Source organism: Dromiciops gliroides, chromosome 1, assembly GCF_019393635.1.
Source record: "Dromiciops gliroides isolate mDroGli1 chromosome 1, mDroGli1.pri, whole genome shotgun sequence".
Taxonomy (NCBI): Eukaryota; Metazoa; Chordata; class Mammalia; order Microbiotheria; family Microbiotheriidae; genus Dromiciops; species Dromiciops gliroides.
The window spans coordinates 47522209-47546862 of NC_057861.1; the positions used below are offsets into that span (position 1 = coordinate 47522209).

The 24654-nt window shown below is 46.4% G+C and overlaps 1 protein-coding gene across 1 annotated transcript in view; it reads left to right on the plus strand.

The window, feature by feature from the left end:
• FBN3 (fibrillin 3) overlaps window positions 1-24654 on the plus strand; it is a 116555-nt gene that overhangs the window by 26491 nt on the left and 65410 nt on the right. The window contains exons 8-19 of the mRNA XM_043990366.1: window positions 2867-3064; window positions 3618-3743; window positions 7960-8112; window positions 8449-8646; window positions 9138-9281; window positions 9650-9769; window positions 10319-10444; window positions 12082-12204; window positions 20806-21081; window positions 21523-21576; window positions 22348-22473; window positions 23421-23546. Of these exons, the coding sequence (XP_043846301.1) occupies window positions 2867-3064; window positions 3618-3743; window positions 7960-8112; window positions 8449-8646; window positions 9138-9281; window positions 9650-9769; window positions 10319-10444; window positions 12082-12204; window positions 20806-21081; window positions 21523-21576; window positions 22348-22473; window positions 23421-23546 (1770 nt within the window). The remainder of the gene's footprint in view (window positions 1-2866; window positions 3065-3617; window positions 3744-7959; window positions 8113-8448; window positions 8647-9137; window positions 9282-9649; window positions 9770-10318; window positions 10445-12081; window positions 12205-20805; window positions 21082-21522; window positions 21577-22347; window positions 22474-23420; window positions 23547-24654) is intronic.

Genomic DNA, 24654 nt, shown 5'->3' on the forward strand with positions numbered 1-24654 from the left:
GTAAACTACATTTATATGGTACTTTAAAGAGAGATTTCCTTACAATGAACCCATAAGCTTCATTATTCCTGTTTTACAGTTGAGGAAATTGATGCAGATAGAAGTTAAGTGACTTCCTAGCCAGTAAGTGACTGAGGGTAAATTTGAACTCAGGAAGATGAGTCTTCCTAATTCCAAGCCTGACACTCTTTCCACTTTGCTACCTACTTGCCCTGGTATTTCTGCTGGGGAGGTAGATGCTATTGTTATCCTCATTGTATAGTGGAGAAAGCTGAGGTTAGGTGACTTGCCCAAGTTCACACAGCTAGGAAGTATCTGAATCCAGATCTGAACTCAGGTCTTCCCGACCCCTAGCCTAGTGCTCTACCCATTGCCCCATCTAGCTGCCTATAAGGAAAGGCCTTATACAGGATTTATTGTTGGAGCTGAGCTTTGAAGGAAAGTAGGAATACAGCCATGAAGAAGGAGATATCCCATACGTGGAAATGCAAAATGGGGAGTTGTATATACGAGATGCAAGAAGGTAAATTTGATTGAACTATTTTGTGTAGTAAGGCATTATAAAGCTGGAAAGGTCGATGGGTCAAAAGCTGGTGAGTAGGTTGGAGGCAGTCTGGGAAGGGCAGAGGAGGTCACCTAGAAATGATCAGGAGCCATCTTATTGAGCCAGGGAGCAACGTGGTCACACCTATGCTTTGGCAGTTGGATGGATTAAAGGGAAGGAGACTTAAGGCAGGGAGGCCACTTAGAACCCTCTTGTCGTGGGGCAGCTAGGTGGTGCAGTGGATAGAGCACCGGCCCTGGAGTCAGGAGTACCTGAGTTCAAATCCAGCCCCAGACACTTGACACTTACTAGCTGTGTGACCCTGGGAAAGTCACTTAACCCCAATTGCCTCACTAAAAAAAAAAAATAAATAAATAAATAAATATTAAAAAAAAAAAGAACCCTCTTGTTGTGATCCAGGGTGATGAGGGCCCCAACGAGGCGGTTAGAATAGTGAGGAGCTGGATTTACAAGATGGTAGAAATGACATGATTTAGCAACTAAGTGGTTATTGTGATGGGGAGGAGGAGTCAAGAATAATGCTGAGGGGGCAGCTAGGTGGTGCAGTGGATAGAGCACCAGCCTTGGAGTCAGGAGGACCTGAGTTCAAATCCAGCTTTAGACACTTGTCACTTACTAGCTCTGTGACTGTGGGCAAGTCACTTAACCCCAATTGCCTAAAAAAAAAAAAATTATGCTGAAGCTGCAGATCCAGCGACCAGAAGAGATGAGGACATTAGGAAGAGGGTCCAGAGATGCTGTTGCTGAGTTCTGTTTTGGCCATGCTGAGTTTACGATGCCCACAGAGCATCCCTTTTCCAAGGGGGTGATGCAGGAGGTCAAAGGGCAGCGAGCTATGCCCTCCTGGGCAGAGCTGTCTCTGTCCCCGTGGATCGGGACTCCGAGAGAGAGAGAGAGAGAGAGAGAGAGAGAGAGAGAGAGAGAGAGAGAGAGAGAGAGAGAGAGAGCTGCTGTATCTGGCCCTGACTGACCAAGGGGCAAAGCTGGTGCCTGTCCCAGGATGACCAGATCACAGACTTGGACCTAGAGGGGGTCTCAGAGACCATCTGGTCCAGTTTCCTCATTTTACAGATGGAGTAACTGAGGCCCAGAGAAGTGTATTGTCCTCTGGTCCCTGGTCTGTAACCCTGCCTGAGTTTGTTCCTTCTTTCTTCTCCGTCCCTTCACACTGTCTGGCATGGGACTGGGCACGCAGTAGGTCTTAGGAGAGCCAGAGATCCAAAGGCTCTGGACTCTAGTGGGGAAAAAAAGAACTCTGGTTTGTGAGTGAGGATCCTTGGATCAAGTCCTGGATCTGATGCTTTACCAGCTGGATGACCTGGGCCAATGCACCTACCCTGGGGTGCTGAGATGCTTGTCTAAGGAAGGCAGTATGATGTAATAGAAAAGGATGATTGACATGGAATTAATTGGAGGATCCAGGTTCAAATCCTGACTCCGTCACTATCTCTGTGACTTTTGGCAAGTCTCTTAACCTCTGGCTGGTGCGAGGTGGAAGGGACCCCAGTTCCCCCAACAATAAAATTAAAAGATTGAGCTAGTTAGGGATTATTAACCATTTTGTGTTAGGAACCATTTTGACAATCGGGTAAAAGCATATGAACTTCTGAGAACAATGTGGGTTTTTTTAATTCATAATTTTAGAAAATGCTAAATGTCAGTTAGCATTTGATGTCATTTTTCCCCTCTCCAAGTTCACAGACCCTGGGACCCCAGGTTAACAACCCCTGAGCTCAATGGCCTTTGAAGTCCCTTTCTGCTCACAAGCTATGACTCTATGATCTGTAAAATGGGAATAATAATTCTAGCTTTTGTGAAGAAAGTGTTTTGTAAACATTAAGTAGCTATTAAAGTTCCCTAACGATATTAAATAAGTGCCTACCTCCATTTTACAGTTGAGGAAACTGAGGCAGACAGGTTAAATGACTTGCCCAGGGTCACAGAGATAAGAGGTATCTGAGGTTGAATTTGAATTCATCTCTTCCTGACTCCAAGCCCAGAGCTCTTGTTCACAGCATCACTTAGCGCTATCTCATTGAAATGAATGTTTATCATTTCCCCAAGTTTTTGGTCTATAAATATGAGTAGGGGGCAAGGGTTGGTTCAGGGGGGCTCATGGAATGGAGGGAGGGAGGGCCAAGTAATTCAAAGGAATTTGGGAGGGTGGGACCAAGAGGGAGGGGATAGGACCAGAGTTGCTAAGGATGAGGCTGGGGTTTGCAGGAAGGGGTGGGCTGTCTAGGGGGCTAAGGCTGGAGCTGCACCCTGGTCTTGCTCACTGCACACCTGCCTCCCCTGCAGACTACCGCACCGGACCTTGCTTCAGCCAAGTCAACAACCAGGTGTGCCAGGGCCAGCTGAGTGGCCTCGTCTGCACCAAGACCATGTGCTGTGCCAGTGTGGGTCGTGCCTGGGGTCATCCCTGTGAGCCGTGCCCTGCCCAGCCCCACCCCTGCCGCAGAGGCTTCATCCCCAACATTCGAACCGGGGCCTGTCAAGGTAAAGTGGAGGATCATGAGTTAAAATGGTGGTGGTGGGGGATGACCAGGGGAAGGCTGTACCCTGGGGGAGAAGGGGAGGTGATAGGGTGAGGGGAGAAACTTGCCAGGTCCTGAGCCCCCTGGAGAAGGAATATCTGAAGCCTCGCAGGAAGGAGGCTCACTGGGGAGGCCCTGAGCCTTGTGAGATGGGGAGACTCACTGAAGAGACCTTGAAGTCTTTGTGTGAGGAGACTCCCATGGAAGGCCCTCAGCCTGGGGGATGGGGGTAGTAAAAGGAGGGCAGGGGAACAGTCCCTGTTAAGACCCTGAGTCCTGTGAGATATGAGGAGGGGGTAATAAGAGGGTCATGGGGGGATAGGGATCAGAATTGTGGACAATTATTGCACAGGGAGGGGATGAGGGTCCCAGGGGGCACCGAATCCGAGAGCTGGTGGGAAGGGGATCTGGCTTATAGATTGTGGCGGGGCATTGGGGTGTCTTGATGGAGGGCCCCATTTCTAGACTCTGGGCCAGAATTTAGGGGTCACCCTCTCTCTCTTTGTCCTTCACAGATGTGGACGAGTGCCGGGCCATCCCAGGCCTGTGTCAGGGCGGGAATTGCATCAACTCTGTGGGCTCCTTTGAGTGCCGCTGTCCTGCCGGTCACCGGCTGGGTGAAGCCACCCACAAATGTGAAGGTAGGGGAAGCCGGAGGAAGGAGATGTGCATGAATTCAGGGCAACAGGGGCAAAGAGGATGGACTAATATGGGACACAGGGATGTGGAGGTAGAGTGCTGAGTTTGGAAGGGAAAGGAAACAAGGCACTGGGCTAAGCACTTTGCAAATATCTCATTTGATCCTCACAACAGCCCTGGGAGGTGGATGCTATTATTATCCCCATTTTATACATGAGGAAACTGAGACAGACAGTGGTTAAATGACTTGCCCAGAGTCACATAGTTAGTAAGTACCTGAATCCAGAGCCTAGGCCTGGCACTTACTAAATGAGAGACTTCAGACAAGTCGCTTCTCTCTGGGCCTTGGATCCTTCACCTGTAACATGAATGGAGCTGGACTACAAATGATGATTCCTTCCAGCTTTAAACCCATGCTCCTCAGTTAGAGACCGGATCCTACTAGTACAAGCCCAGACTTATTTCCTGGCCAATTTTTTTCTTTCTTTCTTTTTTTTTTTTTGTGGGGCAGTGAGGGTTAAGTGACTTGCCCAGGGTCACACATCTAGTAAATGTCAATTGTCTGAGGCTAGATTTGAACTCAGGTCCTCCTGAATCCAGGGCTGGTGTTTTCTCCACTGTGCCACCTAGCTGCCCCCCTGGCCAATTTTTTTTTTTTATCAGACCTGTGATTTCATCAGCACAGGGAACTCCTCTTAAGGAAATTCCCTCCACAAATGTAGATTGACACCTTCTTTACAATGTACATAGTCTCAGTGACTTTCCCAGGGTCATACAGCCAGTAGGCATCAAAAGCAGAATTTAAGCCCGGGTCTTCCTGGTTTCAAAAAGGGCTCTATCGACTGAAGACACCTTCAGCCCAAATTGAGATGAGACTACTGTGAAATGGCTGAGTGTCCTCTCATCCATATCCCCTGAACTAAATCCTGTTTTTCAAACATTGTCATCAGATAGTAGATCAGTTACTCATTGGTACATTACTTGTGGTACTCTTGCTTAAAGATTCACAAGTGACTTTGATTTCTTGTCCCCTGAATTATTTTGGAGTGGGCAGGATGTCTACTTATGATTAGAAACAAAGTTAACAAGACTATTAGTAATTTTGATTTGTTGACATTAGGAGAAAGATCTTTTCTGCCCCTTTTGTAAACCACAGTTGTTGAAGCTTCCCAGCTGGGTAAGTGCCATACTTGTTAACACTTAAGAACTAGGAGTGCCGGAGAGACTACTAAAGCAGTAATCTTGGAGCCATCTATGTTGGCCAGGACCAGGATTGGCCTAACAATGTGGAATTTTTCAAGAAAAGTCTATTCTGTTGACAACCTAGTATAAAGAAGCAAACTTAAGGAAACAAAAGTCTGTAAACATTTTTAATTGTTCTGCATGGTTTTCTTTTGAATATTGGTATAAGAATTTTGACTTTTTATATTTGAGAAAATATCAGAATAAAAATTAAATTTATAAAGGGCTCTAGGGGGCAGCTGGGTGGTGCAGTGGATAAAGCACTGGCCCTGGATTCAGGTGTTCCTGAGTTCAAATCCAGCCTCAGACACTTGACACTTACTAGTTGTGTGACCTTGGGCAAGTCACTAAACTCTCATTGTCCTGCAAAAAAAAGGGGGGGGGCTCTATTGGGGCAGCTAGGTGGCACAGTAGATAGAGCACCAGCCCTGGATTCAGGAGGACCTGAGTTCATATCCGGCCTCAGACATTTAACAATTACTAGCTGTGTGACCCTAGGCAAGTCACTTAACCCCAATTGTCTCACACAAAAAAAGGGCTCTATCTACCACACCAACTGCCTCCCCTGCTTAGAGTTCTATAATAGTCACAGCTCCCATTTTGACAACTTGTGAGATTTTTTTTTTAATTTGTTTTTGGTTTTGTTTTGGTTTTGTGAGGCAATTGGGGTTAAGTGACTTGCCAAGGGTCACACAGCTAGTATTAAGTGTCTGAGGCCGGATTTGAACTCAGGTCCTCCTGACTCCAGGGCCAGAGCTCTATCCACTGTGTCACCTAGCTGCCCCATCTTGTGAGATTTTACAAAGTACTTTTCTAACAATAACCCCATTAGGCAAGAATTTTTATCCCCATCTTACAGATGAGGAAATCAGGGCCCAGAGAGGACAAATCATTCGCTTACTGTAACACAGTTAAGTGTCAAAACCTGGCCTTGACCCAAGGCCCTCTGACTCAAGTTCAACACTATTTCTATTATACAGGGACATTTCTACTATATTGGGGGCAGGGCCTGGGTAGAGAAGGGGAAAAGGGTGGCCTTGGGCAAGTCCCTTAACTTCTCTAACCTTTTTCTGTAAAATGGGAAGAATGGTCCTTGAACTCCCTCCCAGGAATTTGCCCAGGGTCACACACCTAGTATCAAGTGTCTGAGGTCAGACATTTGGACAGCACTATTGGAATGGGAGCCATTGTGAAGAGCAGGATGTGACCAAGGGGGTGGAGGAAGGGGAACAGGGCTGGGCATGAGGAGGATGTCCTATGTACTACTCTTGCCTCTGCCCCCATTCAGATGTGGACGAGTGTAGCACTATCCCTGGCATCTGTGAAGGTGGAGAATGTGCCAACACGGTGGGGAGCTATGTCTGCACCTGCCCCCGAGGCTTCATGGCGAGTACTGATGGTTCTCACTGCCTGGGTAAGATAGCTCTTAGAGCCTTGGGGTTCTGGGGCTGGTTTAGACCATGCATGTGCCCATCCTCATCCGGGTCACCTTGCCAGCCACCAGAGAACTTCCTGGCATCTGATGCTCAAGCGCAGAGCTTATGGTCCCCTCAGCACAAGACTATTGGCTTACTCTCTGGTTAAGGCCTTGAATGAATGTTAGAATGGTGGTCTGCTGTCCAATTGCCCTGTACTCAATGAGAAGGATGGGGTCCTGGCATCCTCCTAGCTCCTCCTCTCTTGTAAGCTCCACAGACCTCGGTTCTGCTCCACTCCCTAACCTGAGGCCTTTTTTCCCCAGTGGTCTGATAGTAGCCTTTTTTATTGGTGGGTCTCTGTGACTCTGAAGGAAAGAACAGAGAAAGTCAGAGTTGGGAGGGCCTTGGAACATACAAGGGGAGAGCTGGGAGGGCCTTAGAGAATACAATAGAGCTGGGAGGGCCTTAGAACACACAATGTCAGACCTGGGAGGGCCTTAGAACATGGAATGTCAGAACTGGGAGAACCCTTAGAACACAGAATGTCAGAATTGGGAGGGCCTTAAAACATACAATGTCAGAGCTGGGAGGGCCTTAGAACACACAATGTCAGACCTGGGAGGGCCTTAGAACATGGAATGTCAGAACTGGGAGAACCCTTAGAACACAGAATGTCAGAGCTGAGAGGGCCCTTAGAACACAGAATATTAGAGCTTCTTAAAACATAGAATGTCAGAACTGGGAGGGCCTTAGAATACTGAAAGTACCCTAGAATGTTGGGGCTAGAAAGATCTTAGAACACAGAACATCAGACCTGGGAGCGACTTTAAAAAGTCACGATGCCATGTGGATAACAATAAGCTGTGTAGCCCGGTCCTGAGGAGCCAGTGGCGGCCCCTGGCCGCGTCCCTTCCTCTGGGGGTCCCAGCCACTGTGCCTGTGGTCCTTCCTGAGGGAAGGAGGGAGCATGTAGATCCCCCAGCATCTTGGAGCCAAGGTTTTGTGCCTTAGGATGGGACCTCACTCCCCTCGTATTTATTATCTTAATTTATACAGTGATTACCAGGGAAACAAACGCCTCTTGTATTTTAATGTATGTAATTCACATCTGGTTGTAAATAAGTTGGTCTTGGACATAAAGGAAGCTTGTTTTCCACCCTGAAAAAAAAAGTCACCATGCCAGAGATTGGAGGGACGTTAGAACTTGCGATGCCTGAACAGTACGGAAAGGGTTGTTTCCCATCTGACCTCCGACACCAGGTTTTCTCTCTGTCTCACCAAAGGGGCCAGGAAACATTCCCTAGTGTTATTGTCCATCAGAGCCCCCCATTCCTGCCCTGTGACCATTCCTCTAACCCGACACTATGATAGTCTTTATCTCCCTTAGTGTGATCCCAGAGTCCTCAGCCCAGGCCCCCCCCCCCTTCCATTTTGCCCAGCCTTCTCCTTGCTAACATAACACCATGAGTGATGGACTCTTCCTTGGATTCGACATCACCTTCTCCCTCTGGTGCCCAGTGTCTCTGGCATCCATGGGTTCTATGCTCCTCTCCCGCAGATCAGAGAGTGGGTACCTGCTTCTCTGCATTACTGGGGGGCCGCTGTGCCGGAGAGCTGCCAGGCCAAGCTTCCAAGAGGCAGTGCTGCTGTGAATGGGGCCGATGCTGGGCTGTGGGCTCAACGCCAGAGATGTGCCCCCAAAGGGGCTCCGGTGAGCTGATCTGGGAAGGGGGCTCTAGTTGGAGTCTTAGGAGGAAAGGGGAGGTGAGTGAGGGAGAAGAGGGAGAAAAGGGAGGAGGGGCAGAAGGCAAGGGGGCCCAGAAGGAAGGGGAAGGGATTGGTCCCCAAACCTTCCCTGCTTAGGATCTTTTCTCTGGCATGGCAACCCCCAAGAGCAGCAGCCCATGGATCTTCCAACACAGATCCCTCATCCTCCATCCCCCCAGCTCTCACTGTCCATCTACCCCAAAGAGACCAAAGCCTGTTCTCTGCTTCCCCCTCTACCTTGGCCCCAGATTCAGTGACCACCCCTCTCCCTGTTTTGTAGATGACTTTCGCCAGCTGTGTGTTGAGAGCCCTCCAGTGCTGCCTGCTTACCCTGGGCACTTCCCAGGCCTTCCAGGATTTGGGCCTAATGGTCTGGGCCCTGGCCTTACTGGGCCTGCTCGACATGGTCCTCATGGTACCAATGGACAAGGTGCCCTCCCCAGCCTTCCTGGCCTGGGCCCTGGTAGCTCCAGCATCGGTAAGGACAAACCCTCTCCTCCCTTATACCCACCACCAATACTGCTCTTCTGCCTTGAAAAGGGCAGGAGAAGATCCTTCAGAGAGCTGACCCTGAAGGGGACAGGCTGCTTTCCTCCCGTACTCTCAACTCCCTTCTCCCCCTCACTTGACACCACCCAAGGTCTTTGACTAGTTCTTCACATGGTGTCTTTGTCATAGGTTTAGGCAGGGTGGGACAGAGGGATTAGACTGGCTCTGCTTGGGCAGAACCTGGGTCAGTATGAGGAGAGAGTTTCTGAGGGGTAGATTTTGGTTGGATGTAAAGGAAAACTTCCTAACAATTGGAGCTGCTCAAAAGTAGAATGGGAGGTAGTGAGTTTCCCATAAGGTAGAGGTCTTCAATGCAGATCTCCTTTGAGATCCCTCTCAGCCCCAAGATGCTGGGATTCTGGGGTGAAGGGGGTCAGGGCCAGGCTGGTGGCTCCTGTCCTCATGGGTCCCTGCTCCTAGGCACAGCCACGCTGAATCAGACCATTGACATCTGCAAGCATTTCACCAACCTCTGCCTCAATGGACGATGCCTCCCGACCTCATCCAGCTATCGGTGCGAGTGCAACATGGGCTACAAGCAGGACGTGCGTGGAGAATGCATTGGTGAGGGCCAAGCCCCTGAAGGAGCAGGCACAGAGAGGGAAGGGGGCACCTGGGCTCCTTCTGAGTCCTGAGAGGAGGGGGAACGTAAAGCACTATGAGGCTTTCCGGGGTGAGAGGGGACCCGGGGATGGGGCGGGGGGAGTTGCTAAGACTTCAGAGGAAGGTGGGGGAGGGGGAACTGGGTTTTTGTTAAGTTCCAGAAGGACTGGGGAGACCTAGGGGTTCCCATAAAATTCTCGGAGGATGAGGGAGAAGGAACTAGATTGTAGCTAAGTCTTGAAAAATCAGAGGAAGGGAAGGGACCTGGGTCCCTGTGAGATGCTGGGGGAGTGGGGATGGGTAACTGAGCATTGGGACTTTGTCCACAGATGTAGATGAGTGCTCCAGCAGCCCTTGTGTCCATGGAGACTGTGTCAACACTCCCGGCTCTTATCATTGTAAATGCCAAGAAGGCTTCCAGAGCACCCCCACCAAGCAGTCCTGTGTTGGTATGATACCCCTGGGGAGGGTGAACAGCAGGGGAGGGAGAAAGAGCCCATAGTCACCTTCTCCAGTTCTTAGTTTCTTCTTCTGAGAAAAGATGCCTATAGGCAACTAGAGGGTACAGTGAATAGAGTATGAGACCTGAAGTCTGGAAGACCTGAGTTATAATCCTGCCTCCTATACTTAACTCTGTGACTCTGGGCAAGGCACTGAACCTCTTCCAGCCTCAGTTTCCTCATCTGTAAATGGGGCTAATAATACCACCTACCTCTCTCAGTTCAAATCCAGCCTCAGACACTTGACATTTACTAGCTGTGTGACCCTGGGCAAGTCACTTTACCCTCATTGCCCTGCAAAAAAAGGAATAAAATAATAATGATTATTATTGCAGTTACTGCTGACTCCTCAGGGCTATGTTTTAGCTACATGGGCCCCCACACACCCTTTCTTGAATATACATATGCACAGAACTTCTTCCACTCCACTTTCCCAGTCAGACACCTGGCCCCTGCCTCCAGCCCCTATCCACTACTAACAGTTCCATATTCCCACAGATATTGATGAGTGTATCCTAAATGGTGGGATGTGCCGTCATGGGCGCTGCATTAACACAGAGGGAAGCTTTCAATGCATCTGCAATGCAGGCTTTGAGATCACCCCAGATGGCAAGAACTGTGTGGGTAAGTTGACTGTGGGGTGAGTGGGAGAGCAAGGCCTGTTCTAATACTCATACCCAGTGATGGTGGAGGCTCCAGATGTTGGTGGATTGAAAAGCACATGTGGGGTAGGGGGTAGGGAGGGAAGCAAAAGTGTATGGGGAGAGCTCTGGGGAAAGAATTCCTGTGAACTCTATCAATTCCTCTACCAGTTCCCTGATCTTTTCTGTTCTGTTATCAAAGATTGAGGAGAGCTAGAATGGCCAGGGAAGGTCCCTGAACTACTCAGGAAACGATTTGTGAACTTAACAGAATCCTATCCACCCATCCATCCACCTACTGAGCAAACATTATTGTGCAACTACTGTGGGGAATATACAAATATGAAGACCCCATGTATAAGATCCTGGCTCTGTCTTTATGGTGTTCTAGGTCTAGTTAGTAATTATGATAGGATCGGGATTGTACCAGTGATTTCATTGACATAGGGAACCCCCAGATGAGAGACCTCCTTCTAGCAATTCAGGTTGGCACCTCCTCTGCAAATAAAAAACTACAAGTATTGCTAGAAGAGCCATGTCAAACAGAAATAGAGACTCAACTATATGTAAAGATCCCCACAGGCTGCATATTGGTTTAATTTTATAATGTGATGTTATCTATGTCTTATTGTATTTTCATTTATTTTGTTAAGTATGTCCCAACCCCACTTTAATATGGTTAAATGAACCACGTATGGCCTAAGTGTTTGATGCCTCAAGCCTAGAGCATTGAGGGATGAAGTGATTTGCCTCATGGTACATAATATGCTTCTGGGGCAAGACTCGAACTAGATCTTTCTGGCTCTGAAGTCAGCTCTCTCTCTCTACTATACCAGGCTGCCTCTCAATTGTATTACAAGTTAGAATATAGAGGCAGCGGCATTCAGTAAAGAGAGAACTGACGTACAGGCAGAGGACCTGGGTTTTAATCCGAGTTCTGTTACTGTCTGAGTGATCTAGGGCAAGTTACTTTCTCTCTCTGGGAACCATCTTTCTGGGCCTTAATCTCCTCCTCCCTAAAATCAGGGGGTTGGACTAGGTGTGTTCCGGGGTCCCTTCCAACTATGAGTCTTGGATTCTGTGACCCTATGATTAAGTGCATAAGACCTCCCTTAAATTCCTCCAGTGTCTTATGATGACCAGGAGGGAACAGGACATTCTTGGAGGTGATGCCAGGGGAATTTAAGCTCTGTGTTGGTTGGTCCTGCGCTGGTCCACTCTGTCCAGGCCAGCTCTGGACCAGTCACTCTTGTCCATTGCCCTAAATACTTGACATGTTACATGCACTCATACACATATGTTGACACATATGTTCTCACTCAAGCGCAGAGCTCTGGGGATTGTTGTTCAGAGTAAAGCCTGGGGCTTTTTCTCTTCCCTTTAGAGGTTCATCCAGGCATGTCTAGCATGCGTAGAATCCCCAGAGGGCCACACATGGGCTCCAGAGAAACAAAGCCCTCCCCCACCAGCTGTGAAGGGAGAAGGGATCCAGGAATGTGGACAGCCCTGCTGGGGTGGAACGCCGGGGGGGGGGGGGGGGGGGGGGGGGGCCTGTGTAGAGTCTGGGGATGCTTGAAATGCCCACCTGGGCCCAGCCTCTCCCTGCATCCATCCCCACAGACCACGATGAGTGTGCAACCACCACCATGTGTCTCAATGGTGTGTGTCTCAATGAAGCTGGCAGCTTCAAGTGCCTGTGTAAACCTGGCTTCCTGCTGGCTCCCAGCGGTCGCTACTGCGTGGGTGAGTATGTGTGTATGCAGAGGGAGAAGGGAGGGGAAAGTTTGGATTAGGTGGGAGGGGGAGGGGGATGATGGAAGAGGAAGGATGGGGGAATGTAAGAGGGAGAAGGACAGCAGATGGTGGGGAGGAGCAGGGAGGGAGGAGGGGGAGGGGGAAAAGGATGAGGGAATAGGGACAGGGAGAGAGGAAGGCAGGATGTAAGGGAAGAGGAAGAAAGAGACAGAAAGGAATACGAAAGTTGGGAAGATGGAAAGGAGAAACAGAAGGGAGGGGAAGGTGGGGTGGGAGAAGGGAAAAGCTCTCGAGGTCACTAGGAAGGAGAAAAGCACAAAGTTGGGGAGGAGGGATGGGGTGAGAAGGAGGAGGAGGAATAGGGGGAAGGGAGGACAGTTACAAAGGACAGTGGGAAGGAAAGATGCAAAAGGGTTGAGGAGGAGGAATGGGAGTGGGAAGAAGGAGTATGGGGAGAAGAGAGGGCAACAATCAAGAGGTAAGCAGAGGGAGGGTAAGCAGATTATGGAGAGGCACCACCCTTCAGGCAGAAAGGCTGACGTGGCTTTAATACTCAGATCTCAGGTGCTTGCTGGTCAAACACACACTCTGCCCTTCTCTCTAAAACAATAATGCACAAACTGTTGACCAAAATGACCTCCAGTGGGGGGTTATGAAGAAAAAAAAGGTGGATAAGGAAAAGGTTTTGCTGATCTTGTGTCATAGAATCTCAGAATTGGGAAGAACTTCAGAGAGTGTCTAGTCCAACCCATATGGGAAAGAAAAAAAAAGGCCCCATTTATTTACAACCCAGCTGCCAAGTGGTCATCCAGCTTCTGCTCAAAGAGCTCTGTAGATGGGGGAGCCCATCACCTCCCAAGGCAGCATATGCTACTTTGACAGACAGCTCTCAGGGTCAGAAAATTCTTCCTGACATCCAGCCTAGTAGGTGGAGATGAGGAGGGAGAGGATTCCAGGCATGGAGGCAGGGGGCAGGGGGGGAAGGGGGCAGCCAGGGAGAATGCCTGGGAGCTAGGAGATGAAGTGTCTTGTTCGTGGAGCAGCCAGGAGGCCAGTGTCACTGGAACAAAGAGTATGTCTTGGGAAGTGAGGTGCGAGGAGACAGGAGAGAGAGGAAGGGGCTGGATTATGAGGGGCTTTGCCAAGCAGAGAATTTTGTATTTGATCCTGAAAATGATAGGGAACCACTGGAGTATATTGAGTAGGAGCAGGGATGGCATGATGAGACCCGTGCTTTAGGAAAATCACTTTAGTGACTGAATGGATGATGTATTGGAGTGGGAAGAGACCTGAGGCGGACAGACCCCCCCAAAAGGCTATTGCAATAATTCAGGTGTGAGGGATGAGGGTCTGCACTAGAGGGGTAGCGTTGTCAGAGGAGAGAAGGGGGTGTATTTGAGAGAGGGCTTACCATGAAATACCATTGGCTTCATAATGCCTGAATCCTCCCTAGAGACTGTTGGTGCCTCCCATAGAATAGGAAAATCTTCTACCGAAGTACTCAAGACCTGACTCTTTCAACTATGGGTAAATTAAATGCCAGCTGTCATATTATATCTTTACAATTATAGTTTTGGTTTAAGCCCATGTGACATTTCGATAGATTGTCTTGACTACTTGTTCCCCAGGGCATTTATTAACTTTAGGGAAAAAGAGGTGAAACTTGTTCCCTTAAATGTTCCAAAAAGTCAAGCTTAGAAATGTTTTCCTGGGGGCAGCTAGGTGTCGAAGTGGATAAAGCACCAGCCCTGGATTCAGGAGGACCTGAGTTCAAATCCGGCCTCAGACACTTGACACTTACTAGCTGTGTGACCCTGGGCAAGTCATTTAACCCTCATTGCCCCGCCCCCCCCCAAAAAAAAGTTTTCCTACAACAAAGATTTGTGCTGTTTTTGCCTTCTCTTCATAGGAAATCTTACCTGTCAGACTTTCAAACTCTTCCCTCTTTGAATTTGGATTTTTGGGAATCCTAGGCCCAAAGGAAGTTTCTGAAACTGTACTGACCTGGTTTAGGAAGTAGACGAGCTTCCATAAAATTGTCTGGATCACTCCACTAGAAATAATTTTATTGCACGTCAGTAAGCTCTATGTATGTTAGCATCGCTAGATTTCCAAGTGTTCTTTTCAGTGTGCTAGAGTGCCTCCTATTGGGCATCCAGCATCTAGCAACTGCTCAGCTACAGCTAATAGCAATGAAAGCAAAAGCATCCATCCATCCATCCAAGGAAGGTGATTCTTCCTCTCTATTCCCACTGCTGCTATCCTAATTCTAACTTTTATCAATTTACACCCGGCCTATTACAACAGTTGACTGATTGGCCTCCCTGACTTTGCCCCTCCCCATCCACCCACAATGAAAAGGAAGTGATTGTTCTTTCTCAACTCTAACTTCTACTTTGAAGCCACAGTTTATGTTGTAGCTGATCTCTGAATCATGTTCCTTCTGTTTCTTTTTCACTTTCTGAACCGTGAACAAGCACAAATGTTACTTATACTCAAGCCCGCCTGGCCCATCATCCATCACCAAGAGACATAGGAAGCTCTTATTCCAACCCTGTCATTTCACAGAGGGGAAGACTGAGGCTCAATGCAATTAGTGGGATAGTGCCCAATCCGGAAATAGAATACTGCTTTCTAGCTGGCTAGGTACATGATCAGATGATAGAGAATTTCCTTTTTCAAAATCCCCCAAGGAAGACCACAAACTTCATGTATGGTATCTTGATTTCAGCAAGGCATTTGGTAAAGACTCAGATTCTTTTTATGGATAAGATGGACAAGTGGGTGAACTGGATAATAGATATGGATCTTTTTTTTGGATCTTGTTCAATGACCTGACCCAAAGAGTAGTAATTCATGAGTTCTAAAAAAAATCAGTGTCAAATGTACAGTATGTGGTGGAGGTATGGCTAGAAAGTAGTTGCTCTGAAAAAGATTTGGTTGTCTTAGGAGACCCCAAGCTCAATATAAGTGAACAGTATGAGGATGCAAACAAGAAAGCTATTATGATTATAATTTAATTCAATCAATATTCTTTAAAAACTAATATAATCTGGGGGCAGCTAGGTGGCCCAGTGGATAAAGCACTGGCCCTGGATTCAGGAGGACCTGAGTTCAAATCTGGTTCAGACACTTGACACTTACTACCTGTGTGACCCTGGGCAAGTCACTTAACCCCCATTGCCCCGCAAAACAAACAAACAAATTAATGTGATCTTAAACTATTTTAAAAGAGTATACGGGATTAAGGAAGTTATATTCTTACTATATTCCACCTTGGTCAAATCACTACTATGGGGGGCAGCTAGGTGGTGCAGTGGATAAAGCACTGGCCCTGGATTCAGGAGGACCTGAGTTCAAATGTGGCCTCAGACACTTGATACTTACTAGCTGTGTGACCTTGGGCAAGTCACTTAACCCTCATTGACCCTCATTGCCCTGCAAAAAAAAAATCACTACTATGTACTACTATGTTCTGTTCTAAGGGCCACATTAGCATGAATATTGATAGACTGAAGAGTGTACCAAAAAAAGGCCAATTGGGATGGCAATGGGCCTTGAGATCATGTCACAAGGGGATTCAGTGGAAGAACTGGGAATATTTCGCCTGCAAAAAAATAAGAAGCCTGAAGGGAGAGGTGATAGCTCTCTTCCAATAGATGACGTAAGAAGTATTAGACTTGTTCTTGGCACCAGCACACAGAACAGGGAGCAATGGATGGAATTTGTAAGTTAACAGATTTCAGGAGGCAGTGGTCTCTCACTGGAGGTCTGTCTATAAGCAAAGACTGAAGGATAAACCAATCAATCAATACACATTTAACTGAGCGTCTACCATGTGCCAAACACTGGCAGGGTGAAAGTCAGAATATAGTCCCTGCCCTCTTGGGGCTTACAATCTAATAAGAGATACACTATGCAAACAGCTATGAACAAAGCAAGATCCAGGTAGGATAAATAAAAGATAATTAAGAGAAGGAAGTCATTGGACCCCTTGTCAAGTGTGCAGAAAATTCTTGGTTAGATACAGGTTGTATTTTTTTTCATTTCATTTTTAAAATTCTGAACTATATTAAACCCAAATAAGATGAGCATCTCTGTATATTTCACAGAGCAAGAAAAAATTATTTCTACACATAGCTGTGAAGCTATACCCCTTCCAAGTATGCCAAAAATTCAACAAATTATTTTCAAAGTTGTCCTATTTGTCTGTTTCCTTTTGATCTTCTATTCTGCCCTGTGTATTTTTTAAAAATTCTTCAATGACTCTTTTCTCATTTTTTTATGTTGGTAATGATAGCCATCATTTTCCACCTGAACCCACTTACCCCTCTCCCTTGCATTGAAAGAAAGAAAAAAAGTACGTTGTATTAAATACTTGTAGTCAGACAAAACAAATCCCCGAATTGGCCATATCCAAAAAATATGAATCTCTTTCTTTACTCAAATACATCATCTTAAAGACAAGAGACGGGTAGCATCATCTTTGGGCCTGTAGAATCATGGTTGGTCATTGAATTGACTATAATAGTTTATAGTTTTATAGTTTTCTTAAGTCTTTCTTTAGTTGTTTTTCTTTACGATGTTATTGTTAAATAAATTGTACTCTAGATTTTGCTCACTTCATTCTTCATTCATTCACACAAGTCTTCCAAGATGCTTCTCAAACTTTCACTTTTATAATTTATTATGACATAATAATATTCCATTACATTCATATACCATAATTGGTTTATCCATTCCTCAAACATTGAGCAGCAACCCGCCCCCTTAGTTTCCACTTCCTTTCCGCTCCAAAAATAATTGTTATACATATTTTTGGTACATCTGGGTCCTTTTCCTATTTTTCTGAACTCTTTGGAGGATAGGCCTGATCATATTATTGCTCGGTCAAAGGGTTTGCACTGTTTAGTGACTTTGGGGACATAGTTCCAAATTGCTTTCAGAATTTCTAGAGCAGTTCACTGCTCTCCCAATAGGGTATTAGTGTCAATTTTTCCTCAGTCCTCCCAATTGTCATTTTCCCTTTTTGTCATCTTTGCCAATCTGATGGATGAGAGATGGAATCTTAGGGTTGTTCTCATTTATATTTCTCTAATTATTAGTGATTTGCAATATTTTGTCATATGGTAGTTGATAGCTCAATTTTTTTCCTTTGAGCTCCATCCATCAATATCTTTTAATAATATAATGTTATCTTATCTATATGTATTTGACTCAGTTCCTTATATATAGGCTATCAGAAGTTTATCAGAGCTTCCTCCCACCCAATTTACTGTTTTCCTTATAATTTTAATAGCATTAATTTTGTTACATAAATTGTATGTAATCAAAATTGTACATTTAATCTTCTGTAATACTCTTCATCTCTTGTTTGGTCATGAAGGTATTTCCTTTCTTGAGACTCTAATTTACCACATGACCTTTTTATATGTGAATCATGTATACATTTGGAATTTATCTTAGTATATGGCATGAGATATTCATCTAAACCTAATTGCTGCCAGACTGCTTTTCAAATTTTCCAGAAGATTTTTGTCATATAGTACATCTTTGCCACAGAAGTTCTGTGGGGTCTTTGGGTTTTTCGAACACCATGCTACAATGTTCATTTGCTTCTATATGCTGATCCACTGATTGAATTCTCCACCCTTTATAGTATAGTTTGAGACCTATCTCTGATAGGCACCATTCCATTATCCCCTCCCTTTTTTTCATTATGTTTTCTGAGATTCTTGACTTTTTTTGCCTTAATATAATTTTGTTTCTTCTATTTCTATAATGTAATCCTTTGATAATTTAATTGGTGTGACACTAAATTAGTAAATTGGCTTAGGTAAAGTTATTTTTATTAAATTGGTATCAAAAATAAACAATTAATGTCTCTTTAATCTTTTTTCTGTATAGAGTGTTTTGTAGTTGTATTCATATGGCTCCTATATATGCCCTGCTAGGAAGACTACTAAATATTTTATATATTCTGTCGCTATTTTTAATCAAATTTCCCTTTCTATCTTATCCTGCTGGGTTTTTTTTAGTAATATATAAAAAAGTTGATGATTTGTGTGGGTTTATTTGATATTCCATTACTTTGTTGAAGTTAATTGTTTCAATTAATTTTAGTTGACTCTCTAGGGTTTTCTAAGTAGGTCATCATCTCACTTGTAAAAAGTGAATTTTGCTATGCTTTTTCTTTTTCTATGCTTAGTTTCTGTAGCTAGCATTTATAACACTGTCAAATAATAATAGTGATCATGGGATATCCTTGTTTTAGCCCTGGTCTTCTTGGAAAGTCCTTTGATTATCTCTATTACATTTAATATTGGTTCTTCAGCTTAGATAACTATTATTTACTGTATCAAGGAAAAGTCCATTTATTCCTGTTCTTTTTAGTGTTAATAGAAATGGATGTTGTATATTTGTCAAAAGATTTTTCTGCATCTATTGATGTAAGCATGTAATTTTTGTTTTTTGTTGTGGTTGTGGTTAATATAATTTTTGATTTTTATAGTTTTCCTAATATTGAACCAACTCTGCAAAAATGCAGATGTCTCCTTTTATATATTTGCTAATATACTTTTTGCATTGATATTCATTAAGGATTATTAGATTATGATAGTCTTTCTCTGTCTCATCTATCCTGTGGTCTTAGATACCAAGATCATGTTTATACAGGTGGGCCAAAAGTCACTATGATTTAATAACTTTTTGAAAATTATTTTTCTTTATTTTTCATGATTTCTAAGATTTTATTTTTCACATGTAATGTCAAAGTGGACAGTGGGAATGGAGGGTCATAGGATCATAAATTTATCAATCAGGCTATAAGCACTTATTAAGGGCTGACTATTTGAAAGGTACTGTGTATAGAGATACAAAAAGAAAGAAAGAAAGAAAAAAGAAACAACCCTCAGCCTATAGGAACTTCTATTCTATCAGGGAGACAACATGTGCGTATATGTGTGCAGAATAAATACATACAAGATAGGGAAGGAGGGCATTAGGAAAGGCTTCATGAGTGCTTAAATCAAGGGTAGGTGGGAAAGAAAAATACAAATATAAATGTCAAACAGAAGATTTCATATTTTATCCTGGAGGTAACAGGGAGCCACTGAGTCTAAGGAGTAGGAGAGTACTCAAAGGCTCACAGTCTTGACCTAAGCAGATTCAACTCACACGTCCAATCTGGTGTCAAAACGTGTTCTTTCTGCCTTCGCAGCATCTCTCGTGTATAGCCACCTCCCTAGCACAGTCCCTCAGCCCTTTTAGCCTGGACTATCACAATGGCCTTCTAAGTCTATTTGTTTTGGCTTGCATCATCTAGGTCCCTTGTATACAATAGGCACTTAATAAGTGTTGAGTTGAGAGTGGAGAGCTCCCCGCCTCTGAAAGTGTTCAGCCAGGATGCTATGGATAGAGTGTACACCTGATCTCCAATGTCCCTTTCACACCCTGGACACCATGATTCTGTGGTGCTGTTCCTTTAAGTCAGACATAGCCAATGGCTGTCCTGGAATGCTTGAAAGTATGAGCATCAGTTGAAGGAACAAGGGGTGTTTAACCTGGACTGTCATGTGGAAAAGAGATTAGACTTGTTCCGTTTGGCCTCAGAGGGCAGAACTGGGAGTGATGAAGATAAATCCCAGGGAGGCAGGTTCTGGCTCAGTAGGAAAAACTTACTAACAAAAGCAAACAGAGCTGCTTTGTGGGAGGTAGTGAGGTTGTCCATCACAAGAGATATTCAAAAAAGCCTGGATGACCACTTGTCTGGGAGGTCATATGAGATGTTTTTGCTCAGATAACAGGTTAGACACGCCATTCTGCGATTCTCTATAAACCTAAGTACAGGGGGATGGGAGAGGAAGGAAAGGGAGAACTAATGGGAAGGAGAGAACAGGGGAAAAGGGGATAGGAAAGAGGGAGGAAGAAGAAGACAGGAGTGTGAGAAAGGGGCTCAGGAAAGGAGAAAAGCAAAATGGAAGGGACAGGAGGAGGGGAAGGAGGGGACATATGGAAGGACCAAAATAGAATAAAGATGGTGGGGACGTAGTAAAAAGGAGGGACAGAGAAGGGAGTGAGAATTAGGAAAGAGAAGGACTAAGGAGAAGAGGGGGATAGTAATGGAGGAGGGAAATTAAAGTGGAAGCGACAGGGCAGGGAGGCTGGACAAGGAGGGGAGAGATGGAGGGGCCAAAACATAATGAAGATGGTGGGGACATGGGAGGAAGGAAGAACAGGGAAGGTAGAAGGAATAAGAAGAGAGGGATAGTGAGGAAGGAGGGAAATTAGAGTGTAAAGGACAGGCCAGGGAGTGTGGAAATGAAAGAGGGGAGATATAGAAGAGCCAAAATAAGAAGAAGATGGTGGGGACATGGGAGGGAGGAGGTACAGGGAGGGAGCAGAGCAGGTGGGGAAGCCTTGGCATTGCTCCTGAGTCAGCTCCACCCCATCCATGCTGTCCTTCTGGCCTGAGCCCCGCCTCTCTGCCTCTAGTCCTCTCTCAGCCCTGGCAGGGCTCAGCTGGCCCTGCCCTGCAAGCTCAGAAGTGTCTCAATGGCGAGCCCTCTTTGCCCTCTGCTTTCCCTCCAGACATTGATGAGTGTGAGACGCCCGGCATCTGTATGAATGGCTGGTGTATCAACACGGAAGGCTCCTTCCGCTGCGAGTGTGTGGGCGGCCTGGCCATTGGAGCAGACGGCCGGGTGTGTGTGGACACTCACATGCGAAGCACCTGCTACGGTGCTATCAAGAAGGGCACCTGCGCGCGACCCTTTCCTGGGGCCGTCACCAAGTCTGAATGCTGCTGCACCAGCCCGGACCATGGCTTCGGCGAGCCCTGCCAGCCCTGCCCAGCCAAGAACTCTGGTCAGACCCTGCTTCTCTGCCCTCCTGCCCCGTGCTGCCTCTAGTGTCCTCGGTGGCCAGCCCTGGCCCCAGCCCCTAACATCCTCAGAGGCTGGCATCGATCTGGGCTCTGGGTTGGTTGCTCCTGGAGCCATCTATGGCCCCTGAGGCCCCAGGGTGGGGCACCTTTCTTCCATAGGGGCAAAACTCTCTAGTAGGGGGAACTTTAATGGGGGAGAGGCTATTTGCTGGAGGGCTGGTTCTTAGGGGAGTATACTCTTCTGGGGACAGTCATTCCCCTAGGGAGATCACTATCTAGAGGACTACTCACTCACTGGTCGAGATAATTGTCTCAGGGAGTAGAAAAGGAAGAGAGGTGATTTTCATAGGCCTGTGGTCAGTGCTTTGGACTAGAGCCAAGGTCCCTGTCCTTCTTCCCTTTTTTCCTCTTCTCTTCTCCAGATGAATTCCAGGCTCTCTGCAGTAGTGGCCTTGGCATAACAGCAGATGGCAGAGGTGAGTGCTGGCTCCCTAAGCACCCCAAAGTTGAGGATGGGTAGGATTTACAAGGAAAGGAATTGCAATCCTTCCTGGCTCAGGTGGAGTGGGTAAAAAAATCCCGAAGTGGGGCCAGGGATGGGTGATAGAAAGGCCCTGGGATCTCTTCCCTTGATGTTGAATCACAGGGAGAGGCCAGTGGTAAGAATAGGCTACAATTGCTGCCAAATCCTGCCCTGTACCAAATGTGCAAAATTCCCAAATTTGAAACTTGAAAGGAAATGAAATCTTGAATGTGAGCCTAGTCTTTCACTCTCACAGACCACAAATACAAACACACCCAGTGGCTTTTCCTTAGCACTGTTCTCTCCCCTAACTATAGTAGAATTGTTGAAGGAAGGAAGAAATATTAGATTTAGGTCCAAAAATTTGACTTTGTCACTGATCTTGTGGAACCCTAGGTGAGTGACTCTTTGTGGCTAAAAGTCACAAAGTGAAGAAGTTGGCTCAAGCTAAGGATTGAGAAAGTCATCTAACCTCTGAAACTATTTCCTCTTCTTCAAAGTTTACTTTCCAAGGGGGAGGAAAGTAGCTGGTAACCCTTAAGCTACCTAAGCTACCATTATTAGTTTCCTGCTGGTTTTCTCTGAAGTTTTAGAATGAGACTCAGGGGGATAAGGGAGATATTATGGCAAATCTGGTAAGTGTGGAGGTGGAGGGGTGGGGATGGGGGACTCAGGCAACTTCCAAGAGAGAAGTAAAAGTGCTTCCTTTGCATTGCTACCCCAGATATCAATGAGTGTGCCTTGAACCCTGACATCTGCCCCAATGGTGTATGTGAGAACCTTCGGGGCAGCTACCGATGCATCTGCCACCTGGGCTATGAGGCTGATCCCCCCGGCAAGGAGTGTGTGGGTATGTGTAAGCCCAAGCAGTGACTGCTCAGCATCCCCACCCTGCATACCCCTTCATTCCTTGTCCCCATGCTTCCCCCCTCTTCTTCCCTTCTGATCTCCTTTCCCCCATTCTCAGATCCTCTTCTTCTTCCCCATTTTCTTCATCCTTCTGTCTCCTTCCACCTCCATTTTCATCCCCCAACCCCTATTTCTCCTCCTATTCTTCTCTTCCTCTATCTCACACTCCCCTCACCCCTTAACCACAATCCCAGCTGTCCCATTCCCGAGTTCTCTTCTTCTACACTCTCCATCTCACACTCCTCCATACCTCCATACCTCACTGTCCCCACCCCACTTTCATTACTTCTTACCCTTTTTCCTCTCTCTCTCTCTCTCTCTCTCTCTCTCTCTCTCTCTCGCTCTCGCTCTCGCTCTCGCTCTCTCTCTCTCTCTCTCCTCTCTCTCTGTCTCTCTATGTCTCTCTCAATCTCTCTCTCCTCTTTCTGTCTCTGTCTCTGTCTCTCTCCTCTCTGTCTCTCTATCATCTATCTATCTATCTATCTATCTATCTATCTATCTATCTATCTATCTATCTATCTATCTATCTATCTATCTATCTATATCTCATACACACACTTCCCTATCCTATTGTCTTTCTATCATTCTGTCTTTCTGTCCCTCACCCTCCTATCCCTCTGATCCCTCTGCCAATCCCACTTACCATATGCAGCCCCATCCTTAGCTGAGCTCGTATTCCTCGGTGGGGCCAGAGCGTTTGCCCAACCCAGGGTTAGAAGAGGGCAAGAGAGTGACTGGCCTGAGCTGGGAACCAGAGGTGGTGTGGTCGTGCGTCACCCCCATCCCTGGGAGCTTTGCCTTTCCAATCCCACTTCAAATGCTGGGGGTGGGGGTTCCTTTCTCATCCTCCTGTGCTATCCCCCATAACCATCATGATTTCCTCCCCAGATGTGGATGAGTGTGCCCTGAACCGCCTCCTTTGTGATAACGGGCTCTGCCGGAACACCCCAGGCAGTTACACCTGTACCTGCCCCACAGGCTTCACCTTCAAGACTGAAACGGACTCCTGTGAAGGTGCCAGGCCCTGCTCCCTGCACGCACAATACACATACACACACACACACACACACACACACACACACACACACACACACACACACACACCAATCCTTGGCCCTGTGCACTTACTAGTAGAGTATCAGGACTTTAAGGGGCTCAGAGGGGTTTCTGGCCCCATCCTGTCCTTGATCCTGACAAGCTATCATGTAGCCCCCTACCTCCCCAGACAATCCATTCTGCTCTGGGACAGCTCGACTCCCCGGACCTCAAACCGAAATCCTCCCATCTCTGATTTTTTCCCCATCGTTCCTAGTTCTGACCTCTGGGCCCAAACAAAACAAATCGCATCCCTCTTCCACAGGAAGGTCATTGAGGGTAGGGGACTGGATGTGGAGTCAGGGAAATCCGGGTTCAAATTCGACCTCAGATACTTACAAGCTATGTGACCCTGAGCAAGTCATTTACCCTCTGGGCCTCATCTCAGAAATAAAGGGATTGGGGGCAGCTAGATAGCACAGTGGATAAAGCACCGGCCCTGGATTCAGGAGTACCTGAGTTCAAATCCGGCCTCGGACACTTGACACTTACTAGTTGTGTGACCCTGGGCAAGTCACTTAGCCCCCATTGCCCCACAAAAAAAAAAGAAAGTGGCCCCCAAGGTCCTGTCCAGTTCTGAGTGCAGAGTCCCATGATCCTTGGAGACAGCTGAGCCTTCTCTTCTCATTAATTATCTCCAGTTCCTTTAAGCAATCTTCAATAAAATGGAACTGAGGTAAAAAACAAAACAAAACAAAAAACAAAGCAAAACAAACAGGCAAACAAAACAAAGGGGAGGCAGTGAGGTGGCGCAGTGGATAGAGCACCGGCCCTGGATTCAAATCTGACCTGAGTTCAAATCTGGCTTCAGACACTTGACACTTACTAGCTGTGTGACCTTGGGCAAGTCACTTAACCCCCATTGCCCTGCAAACAAAAACAAAAACAGACAAACAAAATAGACTTAAGGTCCTTCACGACTCTGGTCCATCCTCCTTTGTGAAAGCATGAGCACACCCACAGAAATACATGTGGGTTCCCATGTACCTTTACATACTCATAGGTTTGCACATGTATGTGTTTGCAC